Here is a 25,109-nt window from a genome sequence, read left to right as displayed (position 1 = left end):
CGGTAAAATAAGCATTTTCTAGCCTAAAAAAAAATAAAATAAATTATTTAAACCAATATAGAAAATATCCACTTGTGAGTACCCACGAATGTTATATTTTAAAATTACGTAAGTTTAAGAATATTGAAAGTGTTTAAGAGCAGAGGAAAGGTTTATAAGAGGAACGGTCTGGAACGGTCTGGAACGGTATACTGTATATTTTTTAATTGCATAATTTGTACAGGTCTGGCTACTAATGTCCAGCAATAATCGTAGTTTACACAAGGTGGTGCTGTTTCCAAAATAAATAATAATGTCTGAACGCGAAACCCGGTATGTCGAAAATAATTATAATTATTAAAATACTATTAAAATCTATTTGAAGGGATAAAAAATATATATATCGGGTCTTACATTAATAATCAATGATATTTAATCAACCGATAAATTTGTGATATTTCAACCGGAAGTGAGCATTAGTCATTTCCGGTCTGTGAAAAGAGCCTCGCTTTTTTTTTCTCCATCCTGGTATTTGGCTCATCCTGGTCCCTGCGAAGTGCCCGGACCCAAAACAGGAAGTAAGTAGTAAAATCAAACATTAAAATGAGTCCTCGGCGAGCTCGGCTTCTGTACAGCGCGTTTCTGAGATGAAATCTTGGAGCATGTAGACTCTGACACACTGAGGTGGAAGTCAGCGGCGGGGTAGAGCTGAATTTCCGAGCGAACATGGCGTCTGCTTTTCTTTTTCTCTGCTTCTTTATTCTGCTGCCTGCAGCTGCTCATGTACTGAACCATAAACAGTGTACTGAGCACATCACATTATAGCACATCACACTGCACTTACACTCAATCTCAGGCTTCATTCCGAGAAAAAATTATGATAGTCACATCTGTTAGAGAAATATTTTACATCATGTACAGAATAAATGCTTGCAAGATGTTTGAAACTGTACTGAAGATGTGAAATAAATATATCCACATTTATTGTTAATATTAGGAGTTGCATAATTACAATACAAATCTATTATGTTATTATTATTATTGTTATTTCTATTGTCACAAACTGCTTCATCGGTTTTGACAGTGTATTTTACACCTTAAACATCTTGAAACATCACATTTTTTATCTTAATGTAAATAAAGTTATTTGTTTTATTATTAGTAGTATTACTTTGACCAAGTGTAAGTTAGTACAAAAAGTTTATTTGATCTCTTTTCTGCAAAATAAAAGTTTTTAGTAGATTGCAAGGATGTGAAATGAATTAATGTATTTATTTAATTTATTATTGTTATTATTATTGTTGTTATTATTGTCATAAACTGCTTTATTTGTTTGACTACTGAAGTGAATTTTACACCTTAAAGATGGTGAAACAAATCTATGTTTTTACATAAATTTAATGTAAAGTAGATAAAGTTAATAAATAGTTACTTTATTATTATTATTATTATTATTATTATTATTATTATTAAATTGTTTCATTGTGTATGTTTATTTATTTATGTCGAAAGTCACACCTCTGCCATGATGCATAATTTATGTTCTTGAATATCATGTTAGGTGGTGTGTGTGTGTGTGTGTGTGTGTGTGTGTGTGTGTGTGTGTGTGCGTGCACAGCTTATAGACCATAGACTCCACGCATGTGAAGTGGATTTCACCGTTTTGTTGTAATAGTGATCCAAGTAGTGGAAGGTGTTTAAGGTGTTGGGCTTCTGATCGTAAAGGTGATGAGTTTAAATCCCAGCATTCTAAAAGAGCTCTGATACCTGATACTGATCTGGTTCTGATATCTGCTATTGAGACAAAGCCATGATGATGGTGTGCTTAAAAACAATGTCCACAGAATAAACTACTTGTAGTGTTCCTGCTTTATATTATTCCATACAGGATCACATGTATAATTTTGGTGTTGTTTTTTTTGTGTGTGTGTTTCAGGCAGAGCATGAACGCAGGAAATGTCTCAGGCTCCGTGGCTTTGGACTCTGTCAGTTCTGTCACTTTCACCCAGGACACTGATGGTACCATCATCCTGCACTGTGCTCAGAACGGTCAGTGTGTGTGTGTGTGTGTGTGTGTGTGTGTGTGTGTGTGTGTGTGTGTGTGTGTGTGTGCGTGCGCAAATGAGCATGGAGATACATTGGGTGTATAAAAGCACATGAAATTTATAATATTAACAAAAACAACTTGAAAACTGCAGTTTTTGAAATATAGACATAAGTGTAAGAGTTTTCCAGTTTGAAGTGTGTCTTCTTTCGGATTTAAAGAGATCATGCACCTGAGCAAGTTCATGCAAAAATCCTTTACAAAGTTTTACATCAAATCCAAATGAGTTTCATCTGAACACGTTTTTGTGGAAGAGAATCAATGTGAGGAAAATCTGGCCTTTTGGACAAACATGGCAAATATTACACACTGCTTGCAATTAAATAGGAACCTCGGAATAATGTAGAAACGTATTAAAATGAACTATGCATTTTATCTTTTAAATAATTAACAATCTTTTACTCCTGTTTTATTTAAATAAAAATAAAAAGTATATAAATATATATATTATTATATATATTATATATATTATTTTTAAAAAAAGGTCTCCGACATTCTAAACGAGTTGGCATCAAAAGGGTTTGACTAGTTTTGTAACACGCCAACAGATGACAGCACAAGGCTGCCCACGGAGTCACAGGGAGCACCGACCTTCATAAGTCAAAGACATAATCCTGTGTACAGCGGGAGCTGTGCAACTGGTGATATTCTGACCACATAAGTGCCCTGTCACGAGCTCTTCTCACACGTGAGTTTGTCGCCTGGAACAACGTGATCTCACTTCCGCACCCACCTTACTCACCAGATTTGGTTCCTTCGGACTTCAGTCTTTTCCCGAAGATGAATATCCAGCTCAAAGATCGCTGTTTTGACACTATTGCGGAGATCCAGCGCGAATCACAGAAAAAGCTTTCCACACTTTTGAAAAGACTTCCAGTAAACTATTCCAAATGTCTAAGTTTGCATTCTAATACTGGAGTCTATCATGCTTTTGGATTTATTTGATTCAGATTAAAAAGGATTTCTTCTGTGGTTAGAGTTTAAACTGTGCTAAAAGTATCAACAAATCCTTTGATTCTCTCTTAACTCTAGAATTAACGCCCATGTTGAGTCGCACACCAAATCCCAGATACTTTACTCTCTGCCCTAAAATGTTTTTTCCAGATGACGGGCCGGTGGGGTCGGACGAGGAAGCCGAGCCCATTCACAAACGACTGCGATTGTCTAGTGAGGACACGGACGACCCCGCGTCCACGCCGTCTGCGTACTCGGTTGTCGCACTTCCACGTAAGCCCTCGCAGTTTAAATAGGCACATCATGAACGCTCTGAGGCAAAAACATTCACATGTGGCGTTCACGTTTCAGTTTCAGAGCGCGAGGAGAGCTTTGAGGTGACGATGACGGCGACGGAAATGAAAGATCTGGATCAGGAGAACGAAGATCAATCGCAGGTATTCGTGTGTCTGTGTGTGTATGTATACGTTTTAAGCTGGAGGCACTTAGTCCACGTGTGACATTTCGCTTTCTGAACACTGAAGACATGGTTTATAAAGCGCTCTGTCTGAATTTGTGCAGGATGAGAAGTTGTCCTCCGCAAGGAAATCCACAGACGTGACGGCAGTCAGCCAAGCCTGGTTTACGACGAAAGAGGACAAGAACACTCTCGTGAACAAAGGTGCAATCAACACTGAACTGTAAACTGGCAGGATCCAAGTGCTTGCGTGATGATCAGTTGTCTAACACGTCACTCTTCTTGTAGGTCACAAGTGGAAACAGGGGATGTGGTCAAAGGAGGAGATTGATATATTGATGAGTAACATTGAAAACTACCTCAAGGTAAGATCACCTCGTGAATTATTTAGGGACATACAATAGGAGCAGCGATATTAAAATATAAATCATTCACGGGTGAAAATGAAGAAACCCAGAACTACTGTGAGACTCATGAAGTGATCCTTAGCCACTGCTCCTCATGCTGCTTCGGTCTGTCAAAAGCGTGATCTGCCCCCTTTCACATACTTGGGCTTATAGCGACATTCGATTGGCTAGTTTCAGTGTGATTGAAAGGGGGGCACAAAGCATTGTGTCTGTTAAACCCAAACAGATTTTTTAATTGACTGTAAAGCATTCTTAGGAGAAAGGACAAGAAATGAGGTGTCCATGAAAATAATCATTTAAACAATATTATATGTATCCTGCTAGTAAATTGTGTAAAGGAAAAATACTTCTGAATTTTATTTAAAAAATACAGGACAGTACTGAATCAAAAAATGTGCTAAATGAAATAAATATAAATATATGAATTAATACATATAACTATATAATTAATAAATAATAAATTGTAAAGATAACAAACAGCACATGGCATTTGTGACTCGCCTCTAGAGGTCACTCCTGTAACGACAGCAGACCGCAAGCCGGAAAAACTACCAGTATGGATTTTTGCCAGTAGTTCCAGTAATCAAACAGTGCCGATTAATCGGTCAACCTCTAGTTATAGCTTTCGAAGATTTAAATGTATTATATTAAATTTAATTAAAAACACCTTGAAGTTTGTTTTTTATTAATTCAAAGTCCATAGGGGAGTCAAAACTTTTGCATCGGTTGTATCATTTTTTTGTGCTAAATGTTCATCGTTCATAAATTTTCACTACACTTTTCACTAACGCTCAATTTTAGTAATAATGTCCTATTGAGAAAAAAAGACCTGACTCCAACAGTTTCTGTTTAGTGGACATTTTTACGAGCTGTATTTCCTGTCCCTTGTGATCACAGAACCGTGGGCTTCAGGACCCTTCAGAGATCATCTTTGAAATGTCGAAAGAAGAGCGAAAGGATTTTTACCGTAGCATCGCGTGGGGTTTGAATCGTCCGCTGTTCGCTGTTTACAGGCGCGTGTTGCGCATGTATGACAATCGCAACCACGTAGGCAAGTAAGTACGCAGACTCTCAGTGCACACATGCACTCACACGTCTGCACTGATACTAGAAGAGTTTTTTTTTTTTTTCTTATTTGCAGATACACACAAGAGGAAATTGAAAAGCTGAAAGAGTGAGTGCTGTTTAATCACCGTGTTTTGAGTCTGGGGATTCGATATTTGCTTGTTTTTAAGTAAGTGTTGGTGTTTATCTGATCAGACTCAGGCAGAAGCATGGGAACGACTGGGCCACCATCGGGGCAGCTCTGGGACGCAGCGCCTCGTCAGTGAAAGACCGCTGCAGATTAATGAAGGACACGTGTCATACAGGTTAGAGCAAAAAACACAGCTTACAATTCAAGAACACTATTAATAAAATTCATTATTGCTGTTAGGCAATTTTTACGTTTCTGCTTTTGGCAGACGCCTTTAACCAGCACGAATTAAAATGATCTCATTCATACAAATGAGCAGTTAAGGGTTAAGGGCCTTACTCAAGGGCCCAGCAGTGGCACCTAGTGATGGTGGTACTTGAGTTCTTGAATTTCTTCTCAGAAGTCCAATGCCCTCTTAATCACTAATTTACATTTATAGAATTTGGCAGATGCTCTTTTTTAGAGTGAGATATATTTTCATTTTATTTATACATTTGAGAATCAATGGGGTTAAGGGTCCCAGGAGTGTCAGCTTGGTGCGGCTGGGATTTGAGCTCATGACCTTAAGTCCAATGCCTTAACCTGTGAGCTAACACCTCCTTCTGTTTTTTCAACCTGAAAGTGCAAAGCAAAGAAACATCCTCTAAGCTTTGCAAGCTTCTTCACCCTCACAGATGGAAACCAGTTCACATTTGGCCCATGAGAGGTGTTTTTTTCTTTCCTAGGGTAAATGACAATTGATTAAAAACAGCCAAGAATGCTTATAAAATGACAATACTTTTTTTTTCGTTTAATATTTCAAAATCCAGTAGTCATTTCCGATCAAAAATATTTGTGTGTGATATTATATGATTTGTGCACTTTTATTTTTTAAATAAGTATCCCTGACCTGAAGACAATTGAGGAAGAATTGGCTTTCAGGGTAGAAGTGATGTTTTACTCTCACTACTGAACACTCACTACACTTCCGTCTGAACCGCGTTCCTCTGTCCTGCGCTGCGCATAAGCAACTGTTCAAACAGATGAGGTTGACTAACTTCAGTCGCAGGAAACGAATGTTGTAAATGTAAATAAATAATAATAAATGAGAAACTTAATTTGTAAAATGAAAGTAAATAGGGTGAGAAATCAAAATGAGTGAAAAGTAATAAAAGTCAAATGCATGGAAAAATCCATTCCAATTGATTCTGGGGGAAATATAAAGGTTTAAAAAAAAAAAAAGTTTTCATGGTCTTATATATTCGAAAACATGTATTATCAGCGTCACTTATGGTCCGGAAGGTAAAAACTCCTTATTCTTGGGGGTTCAGAAATAAAGGCAATCAGAGGAGTTGGAGTGAGTTGTTTTTTAATAATCCTGTCCCTGCTGCTCAGGTAAATGGACAGAGGAAGAAGAGAGGAGGCTGACGGAGGTTGTGCATGAGCTGACGGGTACAGAGGCTGGTGACGTGGTGACTCAGGGTGTTTCGTGGGCATCAGTGGCTGATCTGGTTGGCACGCGCTCTGAGAAACAGTGTCGCTCCAAATGGCTCAACTACCTAAACTGGAAGCAGAGCGGAGGCACAGAATGGACCAAAGAGGACGATATCAACCTTATCCGCAGGTCTGTGTGTATGAGAGCGAGAGAGAGAGAGAGAAACCTAAGCATTTGTGCAATGGGAAGTGTTTGGATTTGTCATTTATCAGGAAGCGACTGGTGGATATTAATTGAAAGTGTGTGTAGGATAATCGAGCTGGCAGTGGAGGATGAGAACGAAATAAACTGGGACATTTTGGCTGAGGGATGGAGCAGTGTTCGCTCTCCTCAGTGGCTCCGGAGCAAATGGTGGACCATTAAAAGACAAGTGTCCAATCACAAAGACCTTCCGTTTCCTGGTAAGCGAAACAAAACCCCCGCAAAAACAAACTATATAGAGTACACATATTACACATGAGACTCTAGATCTAGTTACTCTAGATCTTGACCCAGCGTTCTGGAAATCTGCTTTGTAAAATTGTCTGTTAAAGCTGGTTGCAAGCCATATATTTTTAACATTGTATAGCATAATATATGAATAAAATATGAATTATATAGTCATAATATAGCTTTATATATCAATAGTTCCAGAGTTACGACGGTTTTGAATTAGTAACAGATTACAGTTTACTGCTCCATACTGATCACCGTTCTTTAATACTCCTGGGTAGGCAAGGCCATGTCTCGACTTACGATATTTTCAAATTACGATGGGGTTATTGGAACGCATCTCTACAGTAACTCTGGTATTACCTCTAGTTTTAATTATATTACTATAAGTGTTCTGACGGTGGTGAGACCTGCTATTGTTGTATGTATAGAAACGGTGGCATTGAGAAAAATACAGGAGGCGCAGCTGAACGTGACAGAGTTGAAGACGCCGGGAGTGACGACGATGGACAGGATTAGAAATGAGTTTATTAGAGCGACAGTGCAGGGAGGACATATTGAAGACAAGGTGAGAGAGGAGATGGTTTGGTCATGTGCAGAGGAGGGACATGGGGGTATATCAGTGGAAGAATGCTGAGGATGGAGCCACCAGGCAGAAGAAAAAGGAGGAGGTTTATGGATGTGGTGAGGGAAGACCTGCAGGTGGTTGGTTTGAGAGAGGCAGATGTAAAGGACAGGGTGGTATTGAGACCGATAATCCGCTGTGGAGACCCCAAAAGAAGCAGAAGACTAAGTGTTGCAGTCTAATGATTTTTCTCTAATGCACAAATGAAATTAAAGAGCTTTTCTTTCATAAATCTATTTTAGGACACACGTTTCAGCTTGCGTCAAAAAGAATGTAAATCGAGACAAAAATCTTTGTGTGTGATATTACAGTCTTGCTGAAAGGACTGCAGGACGTCGTCGAAGCTCCCTCGTCCACAGTGAACAAAGTGGTGGTGGTGGGCTCGCACTCTGTCCACACCTCGTCCAGCCCCGTCACTGCATTACAGATCCCTGTCCAGATCCCTGTCCAGATCACACACGTCTGTGAGCGTAATCCTGTAACTCGCTGTGTCTTGTGTTCAACCCTGTGCACAATGTCGGAGCTCAGAGCAGTGTGTTGAATTTGTCTCTTGTGTGCAGCTTCATCGGATAGTACGAGTGCGAGCTCTGAAAGCGGCACGATCACGCTGAACTCTGGAGCGTTACAGACGTTCGAACTCCTGCCAGTGAGTGTTAAAATATATGTGGAAGATTAAAGGTTATACCCAAATCTTGTTATTCGAATGTAATTTGTTTATTGGAGCACATTAATGCAAACCAGAAACATTCTGAGCTCATCAGCTTCCTAAATATCACATTTCCTGCAGAATTCAATGCTGTGATATAAAGGGAGGCTTAATGTATTTATTAATATGTAATATTAAGCAGTAGTATAAAAATTGAAGATACTTCTTTTTAACTATAATAACTTTTCTGCCACTTTATTAAGTGTCATAATTCATGTTGGACTATGTGCTTATTACAGAGAAAAAAAATGAAGACTTTTTTTTATTGTTACCCCTGGTTTCTTTTCTCTTTCTCTTCAGTCCTTCCACTTGCAGCCCACAGGCACCCCTGGTACTTATTTCCTCCAGACAGGTTCCAATCAAAGCCTGCCGCTCACGCTCTCTGCCAATTCTACCGTTACACTCGCAGCAGCTGGATCACCTGGCTCACCAGAACAGATTATCTTGCACAGCCTCACCGTGAGTCTTTTTACTCACTCGAATGCATTAAAAACTAGAGGTTGACCAATTGATCAGGTGAATTACTCTGGCCAATTTTCTGTCTTTTTTCTAATTAATTGGCATCGGCCGATTGTGCTGCAAACTGCACTTGCTGCAAACTGCATTTGTGCGAGAGAACATAATTCTCCCATACCCGCAGGTGGCAGTAGTCTGTGAATATATAAAAGCAAGCAGCGTTTTCACCTGCTGCGATCATTACTAACAGATTCGGGTCGTTTTTATCAATCATGTCTGCTAAGTTGCAAAGACAAGAGCAAAAATGATTGTCTGTGTTCCCTCTTTACTCCGAAAGTTGTTTGCTTTCATCAGTACCATTTTTTTTTCGTGTGCTCAGTCGCTAAGCTGAATAGCTGAATTTCTCACCGACGAGCTCCGCCTCGAATTTAAGCAATTTTCTGTGTCACTTCTTATTAATTAACTGTTAGATTTAATTAGAGGAAAGAAGAAAATCAGCCAAAAAAAACCAGCATCACATATCGACCATCGGCTGCCCTGATTTCTAAATTTTAGCCAGAGAAAATCCCATATCGGTCGACCTCTATTACAAATGCTTGGATGTCCCGATGATGAATGATTGATTTCACTGTAATTTTCTTACATCTGATGATCAGGGAGACAACCTGAGCGACAACGTTACAGTGCAAATGTCTCAACCTGGGATCATAATCCAGACAGTGACATCAGAAGACCTTCCTGACCCACTTAACCAATCAGAGTTGACATCGGAGCAGGACTTGGCCAATGAGGAGGCCGCAGAGGGGCCGGAGTGCTCAGAGGAAGGGGAGGAGTCGAGTAAACAGATCTCTGAAGACATGCAAGAGAACTCAATGGATAAGGTACTGGGGGACGTTTTTTTCTTCAGTGTAAAACATCCTCGAACTTTTCATTTTTGTAATTTAAAGTTGAAATAATAAACCACGTGTCAGGTTTCACTAAAACTAAAGCCGTATGGTTTGCATGCTTTGGAGTGGAAGATCTCCATTCTGATTAAACACCTTTGGGATGAATTGGAACCCTGACTGCACCCGAGGTCTTCTCACCTCATCTACATCAGTACCTGACTTTACTCACACCCATGTGGCTGATGAGCACAAATCTGCACAAGCAAACATCAAAATCCCATGGAACAGCTTCCCAGAAGAGCGGAGGGAATTATAAGAGCGAATTGAGACTAAATGTGCAGTGCGACGCTCAAAAAGCACATACCATACTCATGACCAGGTGTCCGCAAACTTTTGGCAATACAGTGTAAATGTTATGTACATGTTTTGTATCATATTAACAGCTTTTTTTGTTATACATTTTTCTTTAGATTTTAGAAGATTGTTTTTTTATATAAAAGCCATTCGGATCTAGAAATAACTTAAGGACGGAATAATGACTTGTTTTTTAGAATTTGATATTGAGCTTCACCTCTGTGACATGATAATTAAAAAAAATAATGATTATAAATAAGTAGATAATATTAATAAATACAGTAAGACTACTAAGATTACTAAAATTACAACTTTTTGTATGATTTATCATTCAAAACCAGTAAAATCATTTGTTTAATATTCCTAAGAATATTGTATAATTCGAGCTTTTGATAGCAGGTGATAATCACCTGTCTGTTTATTGTTAGTTTTTCTCAGTTGCCTAGAAGCATTTCTCGAGTCATCCTTAATATTTGCAAAGCAGTAAATGTAAATATGATGCCATCAGAATAACAAGTTCACGAGATTCACCTTTGATTTGATGCCATACACTTCCCTACGTTAGTTAAAGTCAAGATTCATCTGCACAAATCTGTTGCAATGAGCTGATGCCCAAATGTTTTGAGGGGTTAAAAATATTCATGTGAAACGTGTATAATATATTATGTGTTCACAATCGATTACATGAATATACCAAAGCATTCGCAATTAAATCAAAGAAACAGGAAATTGCTTTCATGATGCGCACAAAGTGACTAAAAGATGTGGAGGTTAAACAACTGAGGAAAAACTGTAATATGCTATTATTTATCAAAATCGTTATAAAAAGAAACATTAAAAATAATAATAAATGAAATATAAATATTGGACCCCAGTCTTTTCTACACATGTAACCACATCTGTCCTGTTCTTTTTTCTACATTAGAGTTCGACGTTAAAGGAGGACGTGGTGAGCAGTGGCATTGGTGACAGCGCGGTACTAATCGTCCCATCACCGGGCAGCTTCATCCCCACCAGTGACATCACCACTGACTCTGTCCTCCCCGTCGGTACACTAACAGGTCATAATTCATCGCTGATGCTGAGCTCACTGTATTTCTATATATATATTTTTTTACTTCTTTAATCCAGATGTGTGTGTTAGTGATTCACATTAACAGTTAGGGATAATTGTATAGGCTAATATGTACATTTAAATTGTATAACCTTACACATGTATCTGTGTAAAGCTGCCTTGGGATGATATCCATCATTAAAAGGGATCTACCAATAAAATTGAAATAATTTGTTTTCCTCCACAGATCCCATTCTACAGAACCAGGAGGAAGGATCAGACTGATGAGCAGCTGTACCAGAGGCTTGTTACAAGCCGTGCTGTCGTTGTTGTGTGTCTAATGCAAAGAGAACGTCCGGTGTTTGTGGGTGAACGAGCCACCGTTCTCAACACATCCTGCTGTAGAGGGCAAGTATTATGAATACCATAAACTGGGAGAGTCAGGAAACATGCGCATCTCGTTTCCTGCACGTTGCCAAACCCGTTCCTTCGATTTAACGCGAACACACTGAGCCAGTCGTCATAAGCAGGAATCACAGGGAGAAAACACACACATACACACAATGTTTACTTTGATGGATCTGTATAAAGTCTGAATATTTGTAGAACTGGCCACAGAATGCGGTTATGGAGGACGTGCATTCATTCACTTTTCTTTTTTTACAGTCCACTGAAAACAAAAGCATTACACTGAAACCTGACAATTTTACGGAGGTCCTGCTTTCTCTTCCACATTTTATGAAATTTTGCACTGTCTCCATGTTCTGTTCTTATAGCGTGTTTGGCCAAACACCAAGGCGTCCTCTTGACTGGACAGATATTAATTTATCAAAATGGTTACATTTTCTATGTGAGTGTATGGTCCTGTGTTTATTTATTGAATAAACGAAACGTTATTCGCCGTGCTTTTAGCATTTTCTGCTTTTTCTAAAAGTACAAAAAAAATGCATTCATACACACAACTTTTGTTTTCGAGACACGCAGGTTCAATTTGTTTATAAGCAACACACAAGGGGGAAAGGTAAAAACACATTGCAAACGAAAGAGTACAAATGTGACATTTTTGGTTCTAATAGTAAAACTTATGTAGGATGGAGAACATGAGAGATGATGAGAGATGTTGAGAGCAGACTGCCTCACCCCCACACTCAAACATGGAGGTGGAAGCTTAATGATTTGGGGTTGTTTTGAAGGAATGGAGACTTTTTTTAGGGTGAAAGGAAAACTAAACCAACATGGCTACCATTCCGTACTTCAACACCATGCAATTCCTTCTGGACCGACGTCACCATACAACAAGACAACAACCCGAAATATGTGCCCAGGCTCTGTAAGTAATATCTAACATGGAATTGCCTGCCAGTCACCACACCTAAATCCTATTGAACTGCTCTGGGATTTCATCTCCTACTACTGAAGAACACCAAGAGGCATGGCAAAGTATTTCAGCTAAACGTTTAGAGAATTTAACTGTCTGAATGGCGAGAGCGTGTAAAGCTCACGCTGAGGGAGGATTTTTCAATGAGAGTAAAAGTTTAACATAAAAAAAAAAAATCATGCATTAATTGAATGAGGTCCTTTTTTATTGTCCAAGTATGTATTTAATTCTGCATTTTTTTCATTTGACTATTTCCATTTAATTATACTATAATTATATGTTCTCCATATTTTGCACTTTTACCATTGAAAAACTTGCCCAACTTTTCTCTAGTAAGAAAATACAAATACACCAATGTTTGGGAATTTGGATTTATTTCTTACATAAAATTTACATTAGAAATTAAATATTAATCATTAATCTTGGCCATATCAAATGACACAGTGTGCAGAGACACAGAAACCTTGAGCAGAAACCCAAACAGCGTTTTCCCTCTGTCAGGTTCTGGCTGCGTCTCGGTTATGGCAAGTGCTTCAGCTTCAAGATTGCATCAGAAATGCAGGAGATCTTGATTTAAGAATGTACGTGTAATATACAAATAAATGCTTTCTGCGGCATACGTAATCATGGCTTATAGTCAGGAACAGTCTCGCAATCACGTTGGCATGTACAGCAATGCAGGAATATATACAGCACTCAGGGATGCCAAACATCTGCATACACATCTGCCGTGCTACACAATACGCATATATTCATGTCTAGAATACTTTTGGTCTGCTTAAAGGCCTTTGGAGGCAGACTGAGCCCTGATGACATCCGCATGAGGTTGGAGGAAAGGAAACGTGGACGTGCGTCTCCTTCCACCGTTGCAGGGTTTCCTCGTGTCCCTATGATAAGGCGTTGGCCTTTTTGTCACCTCCCACGTCGTGGAAGTACAAGTTGGCACATATGCATAGCAGGACGATTGAAAACAGCATGTAGTAGATCAGGTTGCGAAATTTAGGCTCCAAGTCTCCCTGTCTGTACCAGAAGATCTGACAGAAAGAGACAACCAGGGCATGTTTCAAGCATCTTGAATATACATGTTATTAGACCTCAGATTCCTGAGCAGCAGAAGTCCTACCTGATGTCCCCTCCTGCTGTTTTAGACAGTCCTCAACAGTCTTTTTTTTTTTTTTTTTTTTTTTTTTTTAAGATATCCTTGATATTATGTTTGTCAGCTTAAACATGCCTGGCCAATCTTATTTGACACAGACAAAACCGACAGATGTTTCTTGCATAAGGCTGCGAGTGTGAACTCTAGAGACGGATGTGTGAGAAAATCTCAGATCATCAGCAGTTTCAAAGCTGGTTATCTGACACCAACAGCCGTGCCACAGAGGCCCAGAGATCACACTCATTTCCTGATTCTGGTGTTTCTCGTAAACATTAACGGAATCTCTTCACTCGTATTAGCTGCCACATGACTTGGTAAAGAGTACCCTGAGTATATGTTCCATTTACCAGTTCGTAAGATCAAAAAAGTCAAACCATCGTAACTTCGGCACGATCTGTGTTAAAAAATTATAACATCCTTATTTGCATTGATTTGCTGCTGTTTCCTGATTGGCTGATTGGATAACTGCATTAATAACAGGTGTGTTTATGTTTTTATCATAACGTTCTATATGGTGGTGTTCACCTACCAGAATGAGCACTGAGATGCACATCAGCAGGATACACACAGCAAAGAAGATGTTCAATGGCTTTGGAGGCTGCATGGGGAAGACGAAGGCGCTGATAATGGTCACCTGAGTGAAAAGAAAAGAAAAAACCTTTAGGACTCAAAATCCTTTCAAATACAAACTATTAAGTTAAATTCAGCACAACTTACTATTACTAGTAGAGACGCAAGTCCACCCATTACTATATTGATGATCCGATCCTGAAAAGCAAACAGAGATGGAGGGAAATGTGAGCCGTCAATCAGTTTTAATTTTTACTCAACACTCACACACCATCTGCATAAAATATGTGCCAAATCAAATATGTGGATCACGAATCAGAATTTCATACCGGATCGGGTTTCATTAGCCAACAGGGTTGGAAATTGGGCTACTGTTGGCCGAAGGAGGAGAAGGAGAATAGGGAGACGTCTACAGAGACAGCAGGGAAAGGAGAAGTGGAGGAGAGTAGAGGTCAGGGTTGGTACTTTAAATGTTGGTACTATGACTGGTAAAGGGAGAGAGTTAGCTGATATGATGGAGAGGAGAAAGGTAGACTTGAGTTCAGGAGACCAAGTGGAAAGGGAGTGAGGCTAGGAACATTGGAGGTGGGTTTAAACTGTTCTTTCATGGTGTGGATGTGATCCTGAAGAAAAAGTACAGTAAGAGTGTAGTGGAGGTGAAGAGAGTTTCTGATAGAGTGATGAACATGAAGCTGGAAGTTGAAGAGGTGATGATAAATGTCATTAGTGCTGATGCTCCACAAGTGGGCTGTGAGATGAAGAAGAAGGAAAAATTCTGGAGTGAGTTAGATGAGGTGGTGGAAGGTGTACCTAGGAAAGAAAGATTGGTGATTGGGGCAGATTTCAATGGCCATGTTGGTGAAGGGAACAGAGGTGATGAGGAGTTGTGGTATTGTATGAGGAAGTCAGTTGTGTCAGAGAGGTATGTGAGGGTGCTGCAGGACATGAATAAGGACAAAGTGACAGCAGTGAAGTGTGCAGTAGGAACGACAGACTGGTTCGAGGTGAAAGGTGGGACTGCAACAAGGATCAGCTCTGAGCCCTTTCCTGTTTGCAGTGGTGATGGACAGGTTGACAGACGAGGTCAGACAGGAGTCTTCATTGACTATGATGTTTGCGGATAATATTGTGATTTGTGGTGAGAGTAGGGAGCAGGTTGAGAAGAGCCTGAAAAGGTGGAGGTACACACTGGAGAGAAGGGGAATGAAAGTCAGTAGGAGTAAGACAGAGTACATGTGTGTGAATGAGAGGGAGGGCAGTGGAGTGGTGCGGTTGCAGGGAGAGAAGGTGGAGGAGTTCAGGTACCTGGGGTCAACAGTGCAAAGTAATGGAGAGTGTGTTAGAGAAGTGAAGAAAAGCGTGCAGGCAGGGTGGAGTGAGTGGAGAAGAGTGATAGCAGGAGTGATTTGTGATAGAAGAGTATCTGTGAGAGTGAAAGGGAAAGTTTATAGGACTGTGGTGAGACCTGAGATGTTGTATGGTTTAGAGACAGTGGCATTGAGTAAAAGACAGGAGGTGGAGCTGGAGGTAGCAGAGCTGAAGATGTTGAGGTTTTCGTTGGGAGTGACGACGATGGACAGGATTAGAAATTAGTTTATTAGAGAAAGAAGGAGGTTTATGGATGTGGTGAGGAGGACATGCAGGTAGTTGGTTTGAAGGAGGCAGATGTAGAGGACTAGTATGGAGACTGATGTTCTGCTGTGGCGACCTCTAATGGGAGCAGCGAAAGAAGAAGGTATATATACACATATATATGTATATATATACATACATATATACATATATATGTGTATATATACACATATATATGTATATATATATATATATATATATATATATATATATATATATATATATATATATATATACACACACACACACACACACACACACACACACACACACACTGTATATATATAAATAAAAGTTACACTATACTGTATGTCTTTCTATTCACTCCATGAGCACACTGACAGAATGTAAATTCTGCAGAGAAAAACATACAGTAGGTTCAAGTTGCCATGTAATCATCAAATTATCACACAACATTTCCATTCTTAGGTTAAGGTTCTAAAATTTCATGCCACTGAATCTCCCATGATATGACCAGATTTTGGACAACATTTGCAGAATTGATGACATTAAAGTAAATGATGTTATGCAGAGAATGACTATTCTATCATTAAAATATTTGACCTTACTCACCCCAAACACACCCTCACACCCACACAACAATCCTGATTGTTATCATTAAGCCTTGTAAACTAGTGCATCAATCCTGATCATGTGCCTGTCACACCACCAGATCCTAGCAGGAAAAACTCATGACACAAGTGTGCATTATCCTGCAGCTACAAATTGGGATTTTTTGGTGTACTTTTCAATGACATGCCAGCACTGAGGGTTGTATTTAAAGCAGGAGTGAGGTTAAAACTAAATAAACAATGATAAAGAAATAAATACCCAAATACAAGTACAAATACCCAGGTGTACAGATATATAACAAAAGAAAAAAAAGGAAATAAATAGTTAAATGATGTCATACTGAGCACATTTTAAAATCTACAGAGGTTAAAAAACTCAGGTAAACACTGCAGTCTGATGCTTTGGAAAAATTTAATACCAAGTGCTTTAAAGTCAGAAGAGTCTTAAAGACAAAATAGAGTCTTGAGTCATTATATAATAACAATATCCTAAGGTTTATTCACAAATAAACAGAACTGGTGGTGGAAAAGCACAGCAGCTCACTGGTGAAATGTGTAAAAACACCGTGAACACTCGAGACGTGTCACAGACACACAAGAGTCCTACCCTTGCTGAAGTTTCCCCAAACAGAGGTCTGTTGTCCAGGCCACTGGTGCCATAAGTCCGTGTTGTGAAGTCTTCCATGTTCTTCTCTCCCAGCTTCTCTCTCTTTCTCCTCCCCAATGAAGGCAGGAACTACATGCTCCTTCGGCAGCCGCACATCCTCAGTGCTGAGCTCTCTGAGGAACAATCAGCCATTTAACATCTGTTTAACAGTAGAAGCCGACATGTTATAGGTGTATGGGTTTTCTATCCAAAGGTTTTTTTCCCCTTTTATATCGCAGCAAGTGCACATGATTGCAATGGTTAATTGATGGAAGAACGACTTTCCGATACCAAACATTTGTACGACTTTTTTTATTAAAAGCTTTTTATTTCGCTCGTCATGATAACCACTTAGTCACCCCTCAAACTGAACATATACACAGATCAGGCAGAACATTATGACCACATGTCTAATATTGTGTTGGTCCCTTTTTTCTGCCAAAACAGTTCTGACCCATCCAGCATTAATTCTTCAGCAATCTGAGCTACAGGAGCTCGTCTGTTGGATCGGACCACACGGACCAGCCTTCGCTCCCCACATGCATCAATGAGCCTCAGCCCCCATGACCCTGTCACCGGTTCACCACTGTTCCTCCCCTGAAGCACTTTTGATAAATACTGACCACTGCAGAACAGGAACATCCCACAAGAGCTGCAGTTTTGGAGATGCTCTGACCCAGACGTCTAGACGTCACAATGTGTCAAACTCATTAAAATACTTACACTCGACCGTTTTTCCTGCTTCTAACACGTCAACTTTGGGGACCAAATGTATATACATCCACCCACTAACAGGTGCCATGATCATATCTCTAAACAGGTTTGTTGTGTTTTCTTTAGCGAAACCTCAGAATTAAATATCATGACAGATTGGATTGTGCATCATTAAAAAAGTATATATTTTTTATTGCAAGTTTCAAAAGTGCATCTCTTTACTTCATTTACAAATTTGTGGCCATGTTTCCAAAAAAAGCGATTCAAAGCCATTTAAATGAAACATTGTGAGGGGGCGGGGCCAAGTGTAAAAATGAGGGGTGGAGCTAATCCATGACATTCTGCAAGTTGTCGCTTCTGTTACAATCTGTGTGATGAACAAACAAAATTCACTATCGATTGCAGATCTTCGAATTCGGAAAGCTCGGGTTGCATGAGCGCAAAGCTGAAGAGATTCTTCAGATTCACATGATATGATTGATCATTTTTCCAATTAACAAAAGTGTCACTATGAGCTCAGAGCTTCTGGTCTATCAAAACTGTCAGAATCTTAGAAAGATTTTTTTTTTTTTAATATTATTTTAAGCAGTTCCTTTTTTTTTACAGCGAATATCAACAGAGGTACTGACATTAAGACAATCTTTAGAAAAGTGTAAATTTATTAAATCACCATACTGAAATCATCGTCCAGCCTTTTGTGTTTGCGATGTAAAATTCCTTCTGAATTACTTTGCACAGGAAAATACCTCTATGAACTGTCATGAGCAGTGAGAATGCTCAAGGAAATATTTCCACGATTACAAACAGGGTTACTGAATGATAAATAAACAAGAAGGATGCTGTGATCTCCGCTCGGCCCCAGGGCTCAGATCTGAAGTGCATCATAAAAACCACTCCAGCATGTCATGTGAGCAGCTGATAATCAGCTGAAATCAGCAGAATTGAAATGGTTCCTGTTTGACTTGTAGTGGGTGAAAAGTCATGTATAAAAGACAGTGTGCTTAGGAAGAGTGAAAGCACACTATTACACATGGGCTTTTTATATTACTGCAACAAATAATCATTATTAACATGAAGAACTTACCTGGAAATTAGACAGAAATTTCTCTCATTTGGGATTTAAATGTTTGATGTTTAAGTGAAAAACATTGTTGTTGTTTTTTTTTCCAGCAGAAAAAACCTGCAGCAAAGTAAAGATCAGAACAAGTTTAATATTCATATTTACACATTCTATCATATTACCCTATTTATATCCTCTGCTTTAAGGTGTGGTTTTATTTCTTTCATTGAATAAAACAGTTCATCTGTTCTGACGCGGCAAGTCATATTATTAAATTATATTCATCATTCATCATTGGATTTATTTATTCTTCAATTTGTAAAAAGGTTTCCGAAAAAAAACTAATGCCATTTATATAGGTTTCCTGTGTTTGACTTGTTTGCCGCGAGTTCCGTGTTTGTATTCGTGTTTATATTCGTTTGTTTGTGTTTTTCTTTTAATAATCCTAAATTGTTTGTCTTCCTGACTTGTGCCTGTAGTCAGTTAAACTCGACTACCACTATATCTTCTCTCACTTTATCTTATTTGTGTATCCGAAATCTGTTCGTGATTATGAGCACTATGCCGGCTGTGTGTCTGACTTTGAGCACAGGTGAGGACTCGTTCGATTTGCAAACGGTGGCGTTGGAGATGGAGGTTTTGGAGAAACAGATTCGCGAGCTGCATGAAAAGCATGCCCGGCTGCGAGCGGAAAGCGGCGCTGGAAACATCCCGGCGGACGCGCACTCGTCCCAGGTAAATTCCGGGTTGAACCTAACGCTCCCAGCACCTCAACTCCGCGTGTTTCTCTGCCCAGACCCAGCGCACCTACAACTCCGCAAAGGTGCAACATGGACCCTGGATGCGGCAGCAGCGGAAGAGACAAGCAAAGCCCCGGTCGAGGACGTCTCCCCCGCCACCACTACAGGCCTTCGAGATCTCGACCGAGAACCGCTTCGCCCTCTCCGCGAGACGGAACGCGACACTGTGATTCTCGGAGATTCCATCGTCCGGCATGTCCGCGCTACCGGAGCTAAAGGTAAGGTGCACACTCGCTGTTTTCCTGGTGCTCGTGTTCTTGATGTCGCTGCGCAGGTACCCGCGGTCCTGAAGGAGAACTTCGGAGCGGTTGTTCTTCATGCCGGAACGAACGACACCAGGCTGAGACAAACGGAGGTATTAAAGAGGGATTTCAGGATCCTGGTGGAGACGGTACGCAGCACATCACCCACAACGAGGATCATAGTGTCAGGACCTCTTCCCACTTACCAGCGAGGGGCTGAGAAGTTTAGTAGACTTTTAGCTCTAAATGAATGGTTACAGTCATGGTGTCGAGAACATAAACTTCTCTTTGTTAATAACTGGAACTGTTTCTGGGAGCGTCCTAGGTTCTTCCGCCTGATGGCCTGCACCCCAGCAGAGTTGGAGCAGCAGTGCTATCAGATAACATCTCTAGGATACTTCACACCATCTGACTGGTAAGACATCAGGAAATCTTCGACAATGAGAACACGCATACAACAGACCAAATAGTTACAAGTTCACACACAGCCCAGTTTATAGAAACCGTATCTATCCTCGTGTAGCAAAACCAAGAAGTAAATACACAAGATCCAGAAACAATCTCATTGAAGTTAAAACTGAAAATGCCAGATAAACAAACACCAAAAGTTTTAAAGTTTGGTCTTTTAAACATTAGATCACTTGCACCCAAAGCACTGATTATAAATGAGATGATCACAGAGAATAATCTCGATGCACTCTGTCTCACTGAGACCTGGATTAAACCAGGTGATTATATGGGTCTAAGCAGTCGACACCGTCAGGATATGTTTATAAGCATGAGCCCGTCAGACTGGTCGTGGGGGTGTAGGAACCATTTATACTGCTTCTCTTAATGTTAGTCAGATGTTAGGATTCAGCTTTAAATCATTTGAAGTGCTCGTTCTTAAAGTTGTACTTTTGGACATACATAGTAAACTCGCTCTGGTCACCGTGTACAGACCCCCAGGACCCTACGCTGATTTTCTTCAAGAGTTTGCTTGTTTTCTATCAGATCTCTTGATCAATTTTGATAAAGTGCTGCTTGTAGGAGATTTTAATATTCATGTAGATGATGTAAACGATGCTCTAGGATTATCATTTGTTGACTTATTAAACTCTTTTGGGGTTAAACAAAACGTCACCAGACCAACTCATCGCTTTAACCACACACTAGACTTAATAATATCCCACGGAGCAGACGTCACTGATATAGATATTTTACCTCAGAGTGATGACATCACAGACCATTACCTCATACTGTACACACTACCGGTAGAGCAGATTAGCCGTGTTGCACCACGTTATCGACTTGGTAGGACTATTGTTCCAACCACTAAGGACAGATTCGTAAATAACCTGCCTGATTTATCTCAATTTCTCACTAAACCCATAACTACTATTAATCTTGATGAGATAACTAAGAACATAGACCTTATCCTCACTAGCACATTAGACACCGTTGCCCTATCCGGTTAAAAAGGTTAGAGACCAAGCACCTGCATCTTGGTATAATAGTCATACACATGCCCTCAAGAGAACAGCACGTAATCTGGAGAGAAAATGGAGGAAAACTAAATTGGAGGTATTTAGAATCGCGTATAAAGACAGTATGCTCAGCTACAGACGGCGCTAAAAGCTGCTAGAGCTGAACACCTGAGCAAACTTATAGAAAACAACAAAACAATCCCAGGTTCCTTTTCAGTACAGTAGCTAAACTAACTACAAATCAGGGCTCTGAAAATTGTGTTCCATCACAGTTTAGTAGTGAGGACTTTATGATTTTCTTCACTGAAAAAATAGATAACATTAGAAAAACAATTGTGGCAGTTCAACCTCTTACAGCATCTCCTGAGACAGTGTTACCTTCAACTCCACAACTCCACTGTTTTACATGTATAGGACAGGAAGAGCTGTATAATGTTATTGCCAAAGCTAAATCGACAACATGTCAGTTAGATCCAATTCCTACTAAATTACTGAAGGAAGTGTTATATACAACTGGTGAGCCTCTTCTAAATATTATTAACTCCTCACTATCTTTAGGTCACGTCCCTAAATCCCTCAAGTTAGCAGTTATTAAGCCCCTCATTAAAAACCTAATCTGGATCCAAACACGTTATCAAATTACAGACCAATTTCAAATCTCCCATTTATGTCTAAGATTTTAGAAAAGATTGTCGCTGCACAGTTATGTTCCTACCTGCAAGAGAACAATATCTTTGAAGAATTTCAGTCAGGTTTTAGGCCCCATCATAGCACAGAAACTGCTCTAGTTAAAATAACTAATGACCTGTTTTTAGCTTCAGACCAAGGCTTCATCTCGCTGTTGGTTTTACTAGATCTTAGTGCTGCATTCGACACTATAGACCATGATCTCCTCCTAGATCGCTTACAAAATTACATCGGCATTCAGGGACAGGCATTAAGCTGGTTTAAATCCTACCTGTCCGATCGTTACCATTTCGTAGATTTGAATGGAGAGCTATCCAGGCTAATGCAAGTAAATTATGGCGTGCCGCAAGGTTCAGTTCTAGGACCCCTGCTCTTCACAATATACATGCTTCCGTTAGGAAATATTATTAGAAGGCATGGAATTAGCTTCCATTGTTATGCTGATGATACTCAGCTATATATTTCATCTAAACCAGGCGATACAGCTCAATTAACCCGGATGACTGAGTGTGTTAAGGAACTAAGAGATTGGATGACCCATAACTTTCTACTTTTAAATTCTGATAAGACTGAGATTTTGCTCATCGGCCCAAAAACTAGTATACAGATGCTCCAGCATCTCAACCTGCATTTAGACGGATGTTCTGTAACCACTAGTTCAACGGTAAAAGACCTGGGTGTTATTTTAGACAGCGACTTGTCTTTCAAAAATCACATCAATCAGGTTACAAAACAGCCTTCTTTCACCTTAGAAATATTTCTAAGCTAAGAAATATGTTGTCTATATCCGATGCAGAGAAGCTCGTCCATGCTTATGACCTCCAGAATAGACTACTGTAATGCGTTACTAGGTGGATGTCCTGCTTCATTAATAAACAAGCTTCAGTTAGTCCAGAATGCAGCAGCCAGAGTTCTTACAAGGTCAAAAAAATATGATCACATAACCCCGATCTTATCGTCCCTACATTGGCTTCCTGTTAAGTTTCGAATAGACTACAAACTATTACTTCTCACTTATAAAGCACTAAATGGTTTGGCTCCGTGTATCTATCCAGTCTTTTAACACGCTACAATCCGCCACGCTCCTGAGATCTCAAAACTCTGGGCTTCTAGTAGTTCCTAGAATAGCAAAGTCCACTAAAGGTGGTAGAGCATTTTCACATTTAGCTCCTAAACTCTGGAATAGTCTTCCTGACGGTGTTCGGGGCTCAGACACACTCACCCAATTTAAGTGTAGATTAAAACGTATCTTTTAGCAAAGCCTACACATAACACACATCACATCATAACCTTGTGCTCCAGAACATCTGATCACATGCACATTATCAACTTGTGCTGTTAATATCATGAACAGCAGCTACGCTAATTCCTCTCCACTGCTTCTCTTTCTCTCCCCATCCCGAGGCATCCTGAGGTTGCTCCAGCTCCAGTCACCTCCCACCTCGTGATGATTACGGACCTTTAAAGAAGTAGATGCCGAACTCACAAACATCCTGAACCATCTAGAGACGTACCAGTGCCATTTGGATCCCGCTACATGTGTGGAGTTTTGACATTGGACCTCCTGGAGTGTTTAAAGGCTCTGGCATGGAGAAGCTGATGCTGGATCTGTGGTGATCACAAATGCTGAGCTTATAAAACTCGGAGCTACTAACCATATAGACTGTTTAAGACTGCAGAAAGAACATTACTTATAATCTTAATTACTCCAGTAATCATGTTAGTTCTCACTCTCCAGTGTTCTGTATTGTTGAAAGATTTATGATCAAACTCTTGATGTCACCCAGATGAGGATGGGTTCCCCTTTTGAGTCTGGTTCCTCTCAAGGTTTCTTCCTCATAACATCTAAGGGAGTTTTTCCTTGCCACAGTCGCCACGGCTTGCTCATCAGAGACAAATGCACACCATTCACCATCACTGTTGATTTGTGTAAAGCTGCTTTGAGACAATGTCTGTTGTGAAAAGCGCTATACAAATAAACTTGACTTGACTTGACTTGACCTATAACGGTTTTGTTCTTCCCATCCGTATTCCGTTTAAAACCGCCTCCTCGGCTGTGATTGGTCAAAATTAATCACTGTAGCGCCGTAGAACTGGGTGTTAGAATGTACATACAGCCAATAGTAAGGCAGGAGGCAGGACTTACTGAATGCGGGTGGGGAAAAAACAGAACCAAAAACATCGAAACTACAGAACGTGATATAACAGGCTAAAGCAAATTAAAGCCTAACAAGTTTAAGCTGAACAATTAAAAAGCAAATATTTAAGAGAAAGTGTTAAACTCGGACTTACTCAGCCAAATAAATCCTTTTTCATAAATGTAATCAGCTTTTCGGAATAAAAAAGTCAGACTACCGGAAAGCCTCGCTATTCCTAAGGGTAAAGTGCAGCATTATTATTATAGCGGAAGTAGACAAACGAAACCGGAAATGACGTAGTCTTAAAGCTAGACAATTTCGAGGTTGAATGAACTAGATAGATAGATAGATAGATAGATAGATAGATAGATAGATAGATAGATAGATAGATAGATAGATAGATAGATAGATAGATAGAGAGAGAGACAGACAGACAGACAGACAGACAGACAGACAGACAGACAGACAGATAGATAGATAGATAGATAGATAGACAGATAGATAGATAGATAGATAGATTTATTTGATGAAGATTCTTCCATCATTTATTCCTCTCTAAATGTTCTTTTTGCTGGTGAACTGATGCTGAACTGTATGTTGGTGATCAGTAGAAACCACCAAGCGCCAATCAATACAAGTTCAAAACCCTGATTTCACAAAATGTAGTTGAGTAAAAAGTCAGATATTTGACTTTGAAATGTAGTGAAGTTAAATTGTCCCCAAATGAGAAAACTTCAAAGTGTTTAAGTACAAATTACATTTACTTTGTAACTAAATTTGTGATAGTTGTTTTAATGTATTTGTCACAAATGTATTATTTTTAAAGCCTTGTTTTACTTCATCATAAAAAAAATTGATCTGTATCTTTTAAATGTATCTTTTGTATGAGAGTCACGAGTGTGAAAAAGAGCCTGAGGCAAAAACACAGCTTTATCTCGACCTGTTATTAACTGACTACAGTAGA

General features: G+C 39.6%; 2 protein-coding genes across 6 annotated transcripts; one reads left to right on the top strand and one right to left on the bottom strand.

Annotated features, from left to right (window-relative positions):
- The first annotated feature begins 445 nt into the window (after nucleotides 1–445).
- dmtf1 (cyclin D binding myb-like transcription factor 1) lies at nucleotides 446–11,989 on the top strand. Of its 3 annotated transcripts, none has more exons than XM_046874294.1 (17): nucleotides 446–557; nucleotides 1,916–2,028; nucleotides 3,188–3,310; nucleotides 3,389–3,474; nucleotides 3,599–3,698; nucleotides 3,783–3,859; nucleotides 4,799–4,956; nucleotides 5,043–5,075; nucleotides 5,162–5,271; nucleotides 6,471–6,699; nucleotides 6,820–6,971; nucleotides 7,939–8,091; nucleotides 8,188–8,273; nucleotides 8,634–8,792; nucleotides 9,446–9,670; nucleotides 10,956–11,091; nucleotides 11,332–11,989. In XM_046874294.1, the coding sequence occupies exons 2-17, from the start codon at nucleotides 1,923–1,925 to the stop codon at nucleotides 11,367–11,369; spliced, it is 1,971 nt and encodes a 656-aa protein (XP_046730250.1). In that variant the 5' UTR covers nucleotides 446–557; nucleotides 1,916–1,922; the 3' UTR covers nucleotides 11,370–11,989. The 3 variants fall into 3 exon arrangements, with proteins under 3 accessions (XP_046730250.1, XP_046730251.1, XP_046730249.1); XM_046874295.1 differs by lacking the exon at nucleotides 446–557 and adding an exon at nucleotides 577–681; XM_046874293.1 differs by lacking the exon at nucleotides 446–557 and adding an exon at nucleotides 744–762.
- Nucleotides 11,990–12,819: 830 nt separating this feature from the next.
- On the bottom strand, nucleotides 12,820–24,453 carry tmem243b (transmembrane protein 243, mitochondrial b). 3 transcript variants are annotated; one of them, XM_046874413.1, is made up of 6 exons: nucleotides 24,300–24,453; nucleotides 18,837–18,932; nucleotides 17,000–17,198; nucleotides 14,336–14,386; nucleotides 14,148–14,252; nucleotides 12,820–13,496 (listed from the first exon to the last, which is right to left on the bottom strand). In XM_046874413.1, exons 3-6 carry the CDS (start codon nucleotides 17,075–17,077, stop codon nucleotides 13,350–13,352), a joined length of 381 nt encoding a protein of 126 aa, XP_046730369.1. In that variant the 5' UTR covers nucleotides 17,078–17,198; nucleotides 18,837–18,932; nucleotides 24,300–24,453; the 3' UTR covers nucleotides 12,820–13,349. The 3 variants fall into 3 exon arrangements, with proteins under 3 accessions (XP_046730369.1, XP_046730368.1, XP_046730370.1); XM_046874412.1 differs by having other exon boundaries at nucleotides 17,000–17,172; XM_046874414.1 differs by lacking the exon at nucleotides 18,837–18,932 and having other exon boundaries at nucleotides 17,000–17,172; nucleotides 24,300–24,418.
- Nucleotides 24,454–25,109: the final 656 nt, after the last annotated feature.

The sequence above is a fragment of the Silurus meridionalis genome, chromosome 18 (genome assembly GCF_014805685.1).
Source record: "Silurus meridionalis isolate SWU-2019-XX chromosome 18, ASM1480568v1, whole genome shotgun sequence".
Lineage (NCBI taxonomy): Eukaryota > Metazoa > Chordata > Actinopteri > Siluriformes > Siluridae > Silurus > Silurus meridionalis.
This window is presented reverse-complemented; position numbering and strand designations above follow the sequence as displayed.